The sequence below is a fragment of the Podarcis bocagei genome (assembly GCF_964188305.1).
Source record: "Podarcis bocagei genome assembly, chromosome: Z".
Lineage (NCBI taxonomy): Eukaryota > Metazoa > Chordata > Lepidosauria > Squamata > Lacertidae > Podarcis > Podarcis bocagei.
This window is the reverse complement of record NC_138140.1, coordinates 48,607,301-48,621,554: the sequence shown is the minus strand read 5'-3', so window position 1 is coordinate 48,621,554 and position 14,254 is coordinate 48,607,301. Positions and strand designations below refer to the sequence as shown.

At 44.0% G+C, this 14,254-nt stretch overlaps 1 protein-coding gene across 7 annotated transcripts in view; it reads right to left on the bottom strand.

Annotated features, from left to right (window-relative positions):
* FGF13 (fibroblast growth factor 13) overlaps positions 1-14,254 on the bottom strand; it is a 256,086-nt gene that overhangs the window by 27,597 nt on the left and 214,235 nt on the right. For all 7 annotated transcript variants that reach the window (XM_081179064.1, XM_081179067.1, XM_081179070.1 and 4 more), the window contains one exon: positions 7,691-7,801. In XM_081179064.1, coding sequence (XP_081035190.1) covers positions 7,691-7,801 — 111 coding nt within the window. The remainder of the gene's footprint in view (positions 1-7,690; positions 7,802-14,254) is intronic.

Genomic DNA, 14,254 nt, shown 5'->3' with positions numbered 1-14,254 from the left:
TTAAAGCAAAGTAGTACAGCAGGGCATCCACACATCCCCTTTATAAAGGAGAAAAGGCAAGCTAATCAACTCTCCTGGGGGTGGGATGGGGAAAGAACCCCAATGGATAAGATCATTTCAATGATCCATATATGCAAGCTTCCTGCATCCAACAGCAACCAAACAGATGCCTACAGGAAGCCCTTAAGGAAACTCTTGTCACTGTCGCTCTTTAGAAAATTGTATCTAGAGATAAACTGTCCCTGACCATGGAGGTTCTGCATCTCCATTGTGGCAAATAGCCACTGATAAGTAGGAAAAGACAAAGCTGCAGGAGCCCCAAGTGACAATGAAATGATATCAGAAAGGACGATTATTTGAACATGAACAATTATACATGCAAACACTTGGGTATGCTTGTGTAAAAAGCAAAATTACAAAAATACAAATTCTCCAAAATATAACCACTGTGTGAAAAACAATGAAGTTCTCCATGCAATACAGATAATTAAGGACGAGAGCTCCAAGATTAAACTTCGCTTCATGTTGCTTCAAAATCAAATTGGAGAATTATTCACAAGTAGCATAACCTGAGATATAATTCTGGACATCTTATCAATTAGTATCAATTAGTATCTGATTCACAGAGAACACCATTTTTTCTTATTTGGTGAATTTGTATTTTAACATTTTGTATTTTATACAAAATGTGGGATGAATTTACCCCATATGTGCCCACTGAATCATTTTGATTTGCGGAACTGGCATTGTTACCAGTACACAACTATACTTGCTCTGTACTTGCAAGGAATCAATTTCTGGAACTCCCTGCCTATTCACATCAGATAGGCAGCTTTGCTGCACTGTTTTGGCACCTCCTAAAACTGTTCTTGTTCAGGCAAGCCTATCCAGGCACACTGAGCTGGTGTGCTTTAATCTTTTTCCTTTTTTAAAAAAAACTTGTTATTATGTTTAAAGGTTTTTAATTGTTTTAAGAGTTTTTATTGATAATTTCAATATTCCTTAGAGGTTTTCCTACAATCAGGTGTAGCATCAATCCTGTTAAATAATAAATAAATAAAATAAGCATATACACACATATGTTCATGTTTAAATCATTATTTTTGATATCATTTCAGTCTCACTTGGGTTCCTGCAACTTCTTCCTTTGTTACTTACACATGATGAACCCCCCCCCCCTCTGTTTGTTGTTTTTTGTTGTTGAATAGCCACTGACAGGCATATGATTACATGAATTTCGAGGATGGTTGATCCTTCATCTAGTTGGTAGGTACCCTGCCAATCTGTGTTCACGCCTCTCCTCCTGTGATTAGAGCATTGGACCAGGGCCTGGGATGCCAGCAGCTGGTCACAGTCTTTAAGCCTAACCAATCTCAAAGGGCTGTGGTGGGGATAGATTTGTTGCATAATTGCCTAGTTTGTTGTGGTTGCAACCCACCCTGCATAAAGCATGGATAGGAAATCAAATAAAATAGGGGACAAATAACTAAAATGCAGAGGAGGAGAACCTTTGGAAGTCCCAGAAGCAGTCCTAATGATCAGTTGGTTGCCGGGGCTTCAAAGCACCGCAGCATCTGACTTCATTGTGATGGAAGGTGATTGACAGGTGGTCAGCCCCACACACTTATCAAATATGGTCCATACAGGATATAGATGTGTATATGTAGGTGTGAGAGTGTCAGTGAGCAATCAAAAGAGATGTTAGATTTTGGATGGCACTTGCTTTGGTTTCAGAACATAGATATGCAGCAGTCCGTTTAGCAAAATGTATATACCGCTAATCATAAATAAGCAAATCGTCTAAGCCATTTACATAAAACTATATAGATCATTATTATTTTTAAAGAGCAAGAGACAGACTTTGAAAGGCAGCAGGCAGGATAACAATTCTAAAATACAGATACAATCAACAGGTTTTTGTTTTTTATAAAAAAAGAACCCAAATGTCCATACTAATATTCTATGTGTTGTGCATAGACTGCAGGTGGGACACAGACCACATAGAGTGCATGGGACTCAGAAAACTCAGCTGGTGCTCTATAGCTCAAGGAAAACCTGGCAGCAAAAGGCAGCACTTGTTTGTTTGTTTGTTTGTTTGTTTGTTTGTTTGTTTGTTTCTCTTCAAAAGTTGACCTAGATCTGCATGTACCCATATAAATCAGCAGGTGTAATTTTTTGCAGATTTGGGCCTGCACCCCAGGTCTTTCCAGCACTTAGAAACACCTTAGACAGCAAGTCAATAACAGCAATACATATCAAAGCATCTCCCTTGCAGCAACAGCCTGCAACCAATTCATTTCAAAACATGATAATACAGCAATCCAAACAAATGACCCAATTCTGCAACAGTTCATTTCAATAATGCTGACATTATAATGACATTTCAGCTTCGGTAGAAGATAGGCAGTATCAGCCACTAAAGCTAACACAAAATCAATTATTATTTATCAGTTGTTAGAATACATTTTGTTAAAATACATAAGCCTGAGTTGGATACAATAAAACTTTCCGGTGCAGCCAGGTATCCGTCATCCATCAGTTCTTCCAAAGAGCCAAGTGCTGTGAATAGAAACCAGATACAGGCACCCAGAAAACTGCATTATACTGAGTCAGACAATTGGCCTATCTGGCTCAGTGTTATCTGCACTGACTGGAAGCAGCTTTTCAGAGGCACAGACAGAAGTCTTTCCTTGTGGTCAGTGGCGGAGCTGGGCTGATCAGCGCACTGCGTGATCCTCCCCAGCACCCGATCTCGGTGAGGCTGTGCAATCCTCCCCAGGGGCCGATCTCAGCACAGGGGGCACCCCCCCTCATGACTCCCAAGCCTACAGCAAGCCGGGGGGAAGGGGGAGAGCCACAGCAGCTGCTGCGCCACTTGCAGCTTTGCCGCTCGCTGGGCTTGGGGGAGTAGCGGGGTGAGTGTGTGTGTGCCGAATGTCACCCCCCTTCAGGATGACACCTGGGGCGGACCACACACCCCTCTTCCTATGCCCCTGCTTGAGGTCCCAGGAGAGGCAGGGTACTGGACATGGGACAAATGTGTGCACACTGAATCCCCCAAGTCCCCATGATCATCACCCTGTGCGCAACTGCCCTCCAGCCATCCTCGTGCTGAGTGTGTGTGGGAAACTGGCCATGCTTTTGTGAGGTCTTCTCCCTCCCCCACAACCCCCACCCATGCACAAATTGATGTGGACTTGTGGTGAACTCAGTTTAAGATTAGAGAAATGAGACACTGAAATTGACAGCTTTATCCATCCCTACTACTGGGCTATGATTAAAATACAGGCAGGTCGAAACCTTCTTTCTCAAGGTTAACTAAGGGGCCATCTACAAAAGCCCATACAAGTGGCTGAAAATTACTTCTGTAGGACAGTGGTTTTCTAGGGTGGGGGAAGGAGCTGCATAGATAGGAACCCACCATGGGAGTACACCGTGCTCATAAGACCTCTTTTTGGCAATCTCTCTACCCTGCTGTCATTATCATGGTCATTTTTGCTAGTTCCTAATAGCAATGAGAAGCAGGTTACAAAAAGTTTCTACCTGAGGAATGGCCACAACATCTTCTGTACAGTGTATCATAATTTCAGAGCTTTGGGGGAAATGGTTTTGTTTTTGTTTTTTGGCAGCCATTTATTATGAGGTCTTAACATAAACTTGTCTTCCCAACAGAGAATCTAATTATTTATGCTAGCGGTAAAAAGGTTCATTGAAAATGAACACATTTTGTCATACACAGCATAATTGGTATCACTCCTGGTTCTTCCTTTGCCTACGATGAGCATTTAGCAGCCACCAGATTCAGACTGCTGAGAGAGGTGTCTAGGGGCCTACCCACAATCCATCTGCCTCATCCATCACACATAGGAGGGTGCAGAAATTTGGAGTGGCTGAATGGAAGACTATTCAGATGCACTTCCCAGTAGCATGGGATCATCACAAGAAGAAACAGCTCCCATCATATATGAAACCAAGCAAGGGGACATGGAGTGAGTCCATCACTGCCAGAAGGAGGACCCTTGTTATTTGGGGAGGGATCACCATCCTGGAGCCAAGCTATTTTTCTTCAGGAGATGAGGCTGGGGACTCAGAGTGGAGGGAGAGGGACCATCACTGTGAGCCTTAGAAGTACTTGCACCGGAGAAGCCCTAACAGCCAGTACCCTTCTCTCCACCCTCTGACTCAGAAGACTGCATCTCAGAAGGCCCAGGGCAAGCAGAGTCTCCTTACTCTACCCAAGCAAACCATTGTTGGAGAAGGCTTGGGCTTCTTAAATTAAAGAAGCCACGTCTATTGAGGCAGAGGTCCAGCTCCTATAAAAGGCTCGGCCTGTGAGTAGCTGTTGCTGAAGCAACATCTAAGCTGTGTTTTGATGTTGCATTATTCATCCTGAGCCATGGAGCTGTCCATGGTACCTCCCTTGCTTTTGTTGAGACCAGAACTTACATCAAAATAATTCATTAATATAGATTCATTTGATTTACTGTATTTTTTCTCATGAGTGTGGCTTTGAATTGCTCTGAATTTTGATATATGCTTCTTTTTCTGGTTAAAAATACTAGTCCAATGTTTGCTTTTGAGTGGGTTGTTTGCTGTTAGCTGCATTGGGCTTCACTTGGAATGAAAAGTGTGGCATAAGCAATAGAGGAGGTGTGGAGAAACTTGGCCCCTTCCACATGCTACAACCCCCACCATCCCTGGCCATTGGCCATGCTTGCTGGGGCTGATGGGAGTTGTGGTTCAGCAACATTTGCTGAGCCAGAAGCTCTCCATCCCTGCAATAAATGGAAGTGAATACGAGTAAAACCTAGATAACAGATGTTAGGGGTTGGCAGTGCTCTGAAGAGTGTGTGGTGGAGCCAGGTGACCAGGGGAGTGACCCAGGAGATGGAACCAGCGATTTTCTAGGGTGTCATGCCACCTGCAAGGCAGGAGCCTTGGGAGAAGGGAGAGTCTAGGAAGTCTGAGGCAGAAGAAGGCATGCAGGATGTGGCAGAGGAAGAAGGGATGGTCCAGGTGAGGGGCGGGCCAGTAGATTCCCCACCTTCCCCTGACAAACTGTGTCCTAGAACCGGGGGGGGGGGAGAAGTCTCAAGTTGCAGGCACACAACCCATAAGAAGGTCTATAAGCTGGAAGAGGGAAGGGGCTCTCCTGTTGCTGCAGCTGCACCACAGGACTCAGACCTATGGAGCTCTGCCTAGAACCTAGAAGCATGTGTGCATGTTTATCCAAAGCACCGTGGAAGCTGCTATAAGTGTTTATCTTGCCAATAAGTACCGTATTTTTCGCTCTATAACACGCACCCGACCATAACACGAACGTAGTTTTTAGAGGAGGAAAATCTGTAGGCATGCCACCCGTAGGCATTCCGTCCATAACACGCACAGACATTTCCCCTTACCTTCTAGGAGGAAAAAAAATGAGTGTTATGGTGCAAAAAATATGGTAATTAACTATTGGATGTATGCTTCTTCCTTATCTGGGACTGGCCGTGACAGCAGCACCCTTTGCCCCTCCCCCATTTATTTCCATCCATGTAAGATTTTGCTTAATGTGGAACACAAAGATCTGGTCTAGTTGTTTCACCTTCAAATGTGCAGAGAAGGAGGCAGCTCCCTGAGGAGCAAAGCATGGACAGCGGAGTCCATGCAGCCCTTTGGGTATCAGAGTATCAACACTGATTGCGTGAACTCTCTCCCTTTAACAAAGCACAAGATGACAGGAGAAGCTTCATTTGCGCTGAGTAATAAATGGTTCAGTCCCCAGCATCTCCAGGTAGAGAGATGGAAAGGCTCCCTGAATAAAAATCTGGGCAGTCGCTGCCAGTCCAATGTAGACAACACTCAGATAGATGGCCAACTCGACATTAAGCAGCTCCCTATTTTTCTTGCAACCGATTCATGGTGGACAGATCTAGTTGTGACTGACTACCTGTGTTAGGCAAAAGCAGAACAACAGCCGAGTTTTGATGCTGCTGCCACACCCTGCTTGTGCACCACCTTGAAGCATTATTTTATTTATTGCATTTCTATACAACCTATTCAACCAAGCTCTCTGGGCTATTTAAAACCAAGATTAAAATGAAAATACATTTTGCAAGAAAAACACATTTTTTAAAAAATAAAAACACACAATGTTTTTAAAATAATATTAATAACAATCCCACACAGAAAAAGTCCAGGAAAATAAAGCCACCTTAAGCTAGCAGAAAACCAAGCCCCCCAAACAATTAAATCCACCTTAAAACCCAATAACTTGACAGAAAAATACAAGTGTTTGACAGATCATAATGGAAAAGGCATGGGAGAAGAAGCAGCTTGGTGACTAGCAATGTCATGGCCTGGGTGCCGGACGAGACTTTCTGGGGAGGCCATTCCATCCGTGAGGTACCACTACTAACAAAACCCTCTCCCTAGAAATCACTTGCCTTTGGCAAAGAAAACCTAGGGAAGAATCTCTTTTCAAGGTGTGCTTGAAAAAAGGCATTTCATTAATTCATTCATTCTATACCACCCTTCAAGGATCACAGGGCAGTTCACAATATAAAAACATAAAAATACAGAACACAATAAAAAGCAAAATAAAAAATATCTCCCCCCCCCCCTCCCAGACACACACAGAACCTTCCTGGTTGGCCATGATCAAAAGTCTGAATGCTGACGTGGATGAGCCACTTAAATGGACTTGAATACTTCAAGAGTTTTGACACTTGAGATGTGTATCATTAGGACCCATCCAGTTACTGTGATTGCAATTTGTTTTAAATTGCATTTAATGTTGTATTTTGAATGATTGTGGTCCACCCTGGGACATTAGGGTGAAGAGTGGGTAGATCGTGGAAGAGGAGGAGAACCTATAAACACAAAAAAACAAAAAAGGAGGCTCTCTTCCAGATCACTGTGCATAACTAATTCAGCTTTCCTACAGCTGATATCTCTGCAAGGACTATGTTCTTGAACTATGAGACCTTTGGGTATTGGGCGGTATTAAATAAAATAAATAATAATAATAATAAATATATTTTTTAAAATAATTGTCATGGACACAGACTCCTGAAGGAAAGCTGTGCTGGGATAACTCCCACCCTCCAACAAACAAATGATTCAAAGGGTTATGGACATATTTGTGTAAGGAAAAAAACATTTTCCCACTGGATATTTTCACCTGACTAAATCCAACTCTGAAGATAGAGAAGAAAGACTGACGGCAGAATCAATCTGAGGTCTATCACCAGAGTGTGGAACATGCAAATTTAATGAAGTGGGCTGGTTTCTTCACCCTCTCCCCCACAGTTCTTGGTGGGATCATTTGTTTCTGGTACCTTTGGAGAAGCAATGGCTTGGATTTATTCCAGGCAAAATGAGGGGGTGAGAAAACTTTCTCCAGGTGGAGAACAAAAACCTAATGAGATCCAAAGCAAAGAGATGAAACCCTCCAGATCTCTATGGAGATAACATTTGCACAGGTTTTTCAGAAGGCACCACTACCTCCACTGGTTCATCGAACATTCAAGTGTTTTTGTACAGAAGGTTGAACAGCAAACACACAGACAATAATGATGTTGCCTTGATTCCATCTGCCACATGCTATCTCCAAAACAGCCATTGGATTTGGTGTTGTTGTTTTTTTAAGCCATTCATATGGACTTGTAGACTGCACAAACAAACCATTTCCAAGGTGAATACTCACTGTAGGTACTCTCTTCCTCTTTAGTGCCATCGATAGTTCCATCTGCTTGTAGCTGCAAGTGATACCCTTGCCGGCTGTACAGTTTTGTTACAATGCCTTTAAGCTGTGGTTCTGTAAGAAAACAAACAAGTGGAAAAGATTAACAGTTCAGTTCTGAAACTGACATTGCATATGCATTCGGTGAACAAAAAAGACATGCCTCATTTTTCCAGAGATAAAACTCCCAAGCTAGAAGTTTCACAGCTATTTGTGAGATTGCAGAAACAAATCAGCAAATGGAGGATTGGTGGTCACCACTGACTTGGGGTAAGAAATGCAGGTGGTTTTAAAACACAAATCTTGTGCCAGTGGATCAAAATGCCAGCAGTATGTTACATGGCTGAAGGAGCTAGATCTGATTGCTATTAAGATTAGAAATGTGTTGGCAAGGAAAAGATTCTGCTTTTTAATGAGCTTGAGTTCATCAGCAGTAGAATAAAAAGAGAAGGGAGGAAGGAAAAACACTTCTTAAAATGAGAGGACGTGTGCTAACCAAGAACCAAGCTGAAAGGTATAGTTAGTACCACTGCAGTTCCAATTAACCATTGAGCATCAAGAGACAGAAGTACTAAAATATATGCTATAGGAAGGTAATAGGAAAGAGGGTAAGTGTAAGCAACAATACAGCAGAATTGAAGAATTGAACCCAAATTATGTTTTTACTTGGTTTCAAATGGTGTGTGTGTGTGTGTGTGTGTGTGTGTGTGTGTGTGTGTGTGTGTGTGACAGCGAGAGAAAGAGAAAGACAGATACTCTACAGTGAATATATGGAATTTGGCAAGTATTGCGATTCCAGACAAATGTTGAGAATGTCCAAAAACACCAAGGATACACTATCCAAAGTTTTACATTCTTAAAATATAATTTCTTTAAAATGTTTAAACTGGGTTGAATGTTGTATTTTTACATTCCTGTAATCTACCCTGGAATCTTATAGTGAAAGAAGAAAGAAAGAGAGAAGGAAAGAAGAAAGAAAGAAAGAAAGAAAGAAAGAAAGAAAGAGGATCTGTCTGTATCCAAAAAGTAGGGAAATCTGTCATTTGTCTTTGAATTTCCCCCAGACATTCATCTGGCATTGTCAACATCCATGTGCAAATGTCAGCATGTGCCACAGTCGGGTGATTCACTGGAAAGTCTATGCAGTCCTCCAGGATTTCGGCATCAAGAACCCGCTGACTCCTGTCCCCCACCCCCTCAGGTGCCCCTGGCTAGAGCAGAGTGCCCCTTGACTGGGATTAGGGAGCCCAGCAAATGCACACCCATGCCTCCATCTGGAGCCTGCTATGCAGCTAAACAGACATATGAACATTTCCAAAACTCATGGGTACAACAACATCCTTGCCATCTTGATGGTTAGTAAATGAGACTGTAAGGCTCAGTCAGAGCCTCAGAGGAATGTGAAGACTTGACTGAAGAATGACTTGTGACACAATGAAATGTAGCCTCATGAATGGCACGTTTCTTTCCAGAAAGGGTCAACAAACACTGCGCCATAGATATGGGGATCTGTGCCTGGGGATTTGTCTGGCTTCATCAATTTTAGTTAGTTTGGGACCTCTGCAGTGAAACAGTGAGAGGTGCAGAAGCAACTGTTGTCCACCTCCAGCCACAGCAAAGAAGCTGTTCCCATCTCGTTCAAGTGGAATCTGGCAGTGATGCATACTGCTTCCCAAAAGCAACCTCACAACATTAGCAAAGCAGACCAAACTGGTGATGCTGTCAAGCTTATTTAGGGCCTCACCATCCATCATGTCCCTCTTTTAGGTTGCATTTAAGTGGCCTTTAGGATGCAGGTGGCGCTGTGGTCTAAACCCCTGGGCCTTTGGGGCTTGCTGATTAGAATGTCAGTGGTTCGAATCTCCAAAACAGGGTGAGCTCCTGTTGCTTGGTCCCTGCTCCTGCCAATCTAGCAGTTCAAAAGCACATCAAAGTCCAAGTAGATAAATAGGTACCGCTCCGGCGGGAAGGTAAACGGCGTTTCCGTGCGCCGCTCTGGTTTGCCAGAAGCTGCTTAGTCATGCTGGCTACATGACCCGGAAGCTGTACATCAGCTCTTTCGTCCAGTAAAGCGAGATAAGCGCCACAACACCAGAGTCGGCCACAACTGGACCTAACCGTCAGGGGTCCCTTTACCTTTACCTTTAAATTACCTTTGGATTTTTTTGTTTTTTGGAAGCATACCTCTAGAAATGTGATATACTGCGATGACAAATGGGGTTGAAAACACACACATCGTACAGGCACCCACCAGGTTTTGCTACCACTTATCATCAGCCACATACTTAATGGAAGATTTTACAGGTTTGGAAGATTTAGCGAAGCGAAACCAAGGAACGGGGATTTGCTAATTCCGTTTTCCAAAGTACACTAGAGCATTTACATGCTTGCTCATCCCTTGTTGCTGTGTAACATTTGAAATGGCCCATAGTTATCAGACTCACCACAAACTGGATTGCTGATTGTTGGCCCAAAATGCTGTTAACAAGAACGACCCTCTACTTCCTTTTACAGCCTGTCATTTCAGGTCCCTTCACTTGTTTTTTTAAAAAGCATATGTGTACACAGAAGATGTGTCTGTACACGCACATACACAAGAAATGCAGCATATGAAGCTGAGACGTGTGTTTGCAAATACATGTCTTGTACAAGTTCCTTGCACCAGAGAGTGTCATAGCTCCTGGTCAAGTGAGCACAGTTAACCCAGGGATAATAGCTAGGCAGTGCATGAAACAACTCTTAGTTCTTCAGCTGGTTAAGAACAACTGGAATACTTAATGGTTGTGAGTTTGGTGATTTATTTATTTTTTAGAAAAGTAAAACCAGAAGAGAGGGAATTGGCTTGTTCCCCTTTCTGCATTTAGATGCTTGCTCGTTCCTCCCCACCCACCCAGGTGCATCCTTCGTCTCACACATTTTATACAGAAGACCAGCCTTAAAAAAGAGTGATAGGAAAGTACTGGTGGCAACAGCAGCCTGGAGGAAATGCACAGATTTGCAAAGGGATACTAGTGATAGAGTGGGCAGCCTTGGAAAAGACAGAGCTCCACCAATGCACTCTCTGAGCCAAACCAACATTACAGGGTTGTTAAGAGGATAAAGTGGGATAATACCATCTAGGATCACAGAATCATAGAACTGCAGAGTTGGAAAGGACTTTGAGGGTCATCTAGTCCAACCCCCTGCAATGCAAGAATCTTTTGCCCAACATGGGGCTTGAACCCACAACCCTGAGACTGAGTCCCATGTTCTACCAACTGAGCCATCTCAGTCAGTCCGCAATGGGCATATGTGTGGCCCTGAACTACTTTGGCATAGTTAGTGGGTGGCTAGGAATAAGACAGATTCACATGAAAATGTGGGATGCGACAATGATGCATAAACACAACGGGAGTTGGGTAAGGTTATCTCTCCATCCCTCGCAACTACATCCTCATGTAACATATCCTGAGTGGGTATGCAGGGGGTGTATGAAATATGGGAAGATTCATGTATACAGATGACACGGTTGTGTGTGGAAATAAATGGAGCCCATAAGCCAAACTGCATGTGTGCATTCTCTGAGTAAGTCACCGATGGTTGAGGTTGGGGGTGGCGAAGGGCCACAGCTCTGTGGCAGAGCATCTGCTTTGCATGCAGAAGGTCCTGGGTTCAATCCCCAGATAGGATTCCTGCCTGTAACCCTGGACAGCCACTGTCTGCCAGTGTAGACAATACTGTGCTAGATGGGCTAATGGTTTTACTTTCTCCTATCTACCATCTAAGCCAGGGGTTGTCAACCTGGTTCCTACTGCCCACTAGTGGGCGTTTCAGGATTCTAGGTGGGCGGCAGGGGGTTCTACGGCACAAGCTGAATCCTCCTTCCATCAAGCACTGGTGGGCAGTAAGGAAATTTTACCATCAAGAAAGATGAATTAGTGGGCGGTAGGTATAAAAAGGTTGACTACCCCTGATCTAGGCAAATGAGGAAAGGCGGTAGCTCAGAGGTACCTCGAGTTACAAACGCTTCAGGTTACAAATGTATCTGCATTCAGAAAGTCCCAGGTTCAATCCCCAGCATCTTCAGGTTGGGCTGAGATGGAATAACCCCTGCCTGAAAACCTGGAGAACCACTGCCAGTCAGAGTAGACAATGCTGAGCTACATAGACCTAGGTGGCTTCTTATGTTGCTGATGCGCAAACATACATCTCAAGTGAGTGCAGAAATCTGGAACAGCAGAGAAATCCAGGATGGTACATGAATAAGGTAGAGACAGAAGATGTCATTCACCATTGTGTCCATGGTGCTGGGTGCACAAAGAGAGACACATTCTTGGCATGCCAATTCCTTTGTGTGTGTAGAAAATTAAAAAAAAAAAACCTCCATAAGAAACTGAAATCAGCCATTGTCAAAAATGCACAGGAACTTAGGAATGGAAACAAGCGTAGGTAATCCTAAGGACAGTTACAAGTGTGTGGGAAAGGAAAGGAAACTGGTGCCTGACTATATTAGTGAGTGTGCAAGATGCTCAGAAGGCATAACAAGAAGTCCTTTAGTAAGCATAAGAAAAGGAGGAAAGAAAGAAAGAAAGGGGCTGAAGATCTGAGGCAGAGCAATGTGAAAGGAAAAAGAGGGAGATCAGGGACTGGGGCGTTTAAAGCACTGGAAATCAAAGAGAAGTCAGAGCAGTGGAATGAACAGAGTCCCGAACTTAGAGCAATGAGATCCAGGTTCAAATCCCCAGTCATCTGTGAAGCTTACTGGGTGATCTGAGCCAGTCACCCCCCTCAGCCCAGAGTACTTTACAGGGCTGTCGTAAGGATATAATGAGGCTGGGCTATTGCCCACCTCTGAGCTCCTCTGAGGAAGGGCAGAATGCAATTGCAACCAAGGCTGTGTATACACCATATATTTAAAATAAGTCCCCCCCCCTCCTGCCCACAAAAAACAAAGAATCCTGGTAACTGCAGCTACAGTTCCCAGCACCCTTAAACTACAGTTCCAAATATTCTTTCGGAAGGTGTTTTAAAGGTGTTACCACAACAAAAAAGGTGGATTTGGGTAACTAATTATTACCATTGGTATTTGAATGCTTGGCTTTCCATTGGCTCAATCAGCCATTATGTTTTGCTGTATGGAAGAGCATAATGATCAGTTGGTTATGTGTCAATTGCCACGTTTCTCTCCCAATACATGGGTCAGGAAGCAGAGATGTGCCAATCAACTTTCATTCACATCTCAGCCTGCATTCTTGATGTTAAAACTAGTCCCTTAGGACTGCTTTCATATGTTACAGGAAGCTCATCTGTGTCAGAAAGCACATGGAACTTGTGCATAGATACTCATTTGTTTAATTTGATTGTGTGTTGTTGCTGCAACATGGGTGGAGGGGAGCACCACCCATCTGCGAAACATGTCCGAACATACCAGTCCCCCTGATGTATCAGAGATGTACCTGACCCAAAAGCAAAATCAACCTGATACTTCTATGACTCACAGACACTGCAAGCAGCAGTTGTCACTGGTGTCTGATACTCAGAGGTATATCACCTTTGAATATGGAGGTTTGTTTTCACTATTGTGGTCAACACCCGCTGTTACACTCCACACATCCAACCACAGAAGAGCCATGGTAGCTCCTGGCTGCCACCATACAATGGCCAGACAATGAGCCAAGAGGCCCCATGCAACCAGCCAACACTTGCATCCTGCTCCATTAAAGGAGCATCAGAAACTGGCTTACACTGAGTCAGAACACTGGCCCAACTAGCTTAGTACTGTCTACACTGACCGGCAGCATTTTTTCAGGGTTTCAGACAGGGAGTCTCTCCAGACCTATTTGGAGATGCCAGGAATTGAACCTGGGACCTTCTGCATGCAAAGCAGAGATTCCACCACTGAGCCATGGTCCTTTCCCACACTACAAAGGGCTGCAACTAATCAGGAACTGTTGCAAATATACTGTTTCATTTTTTTAAAAAAACACACCCTTTGTTCCCTTCTGAGCATGCAGGTCACAAGCCCCAGTGGCCACATAAGAAGATGGTTTCGATCCACATTGGGGTGGGGTTGCAGATCAGTAGTGCAGCCTGGGTTGAAGGTCCCCAACTCACTCCTTGGCATTCTCAGCCCAGAGCAGAATCAGAATCAGAGCAGAAATGACTGGAATGGATGAACTAATGTCTGCCTCTCATATAAGGCAGCTGCACAGGCTCCTACAGTATTTGCTCACATCTCCCCCTCCCCTCCCCCCCAGTAGGAAAATCAGAATGCCTGGTGTTGGTCCTCCACAGAGAACCCTGCAGGACCACAGCAAAAGGGTCCATCTAACTCAGCATCCCGTTCCCCACAGTGGCCAGTCAGACACTTATGGGAAAGCCGTGAAGCAAGGGAGTGAAGGCAAGAGCCCTCTCCTGCTCTTGCTCCTCAGCACCTGATATTCAGAGGCATTCTGCTCTTGTACATGGAGGGTCAAATTCTTGTGTTTAAGAAGAACGGAAGAAAAGCCCTCTTGTTGCAGACTGAGGATCCAGCTTCAATCTCCTAAC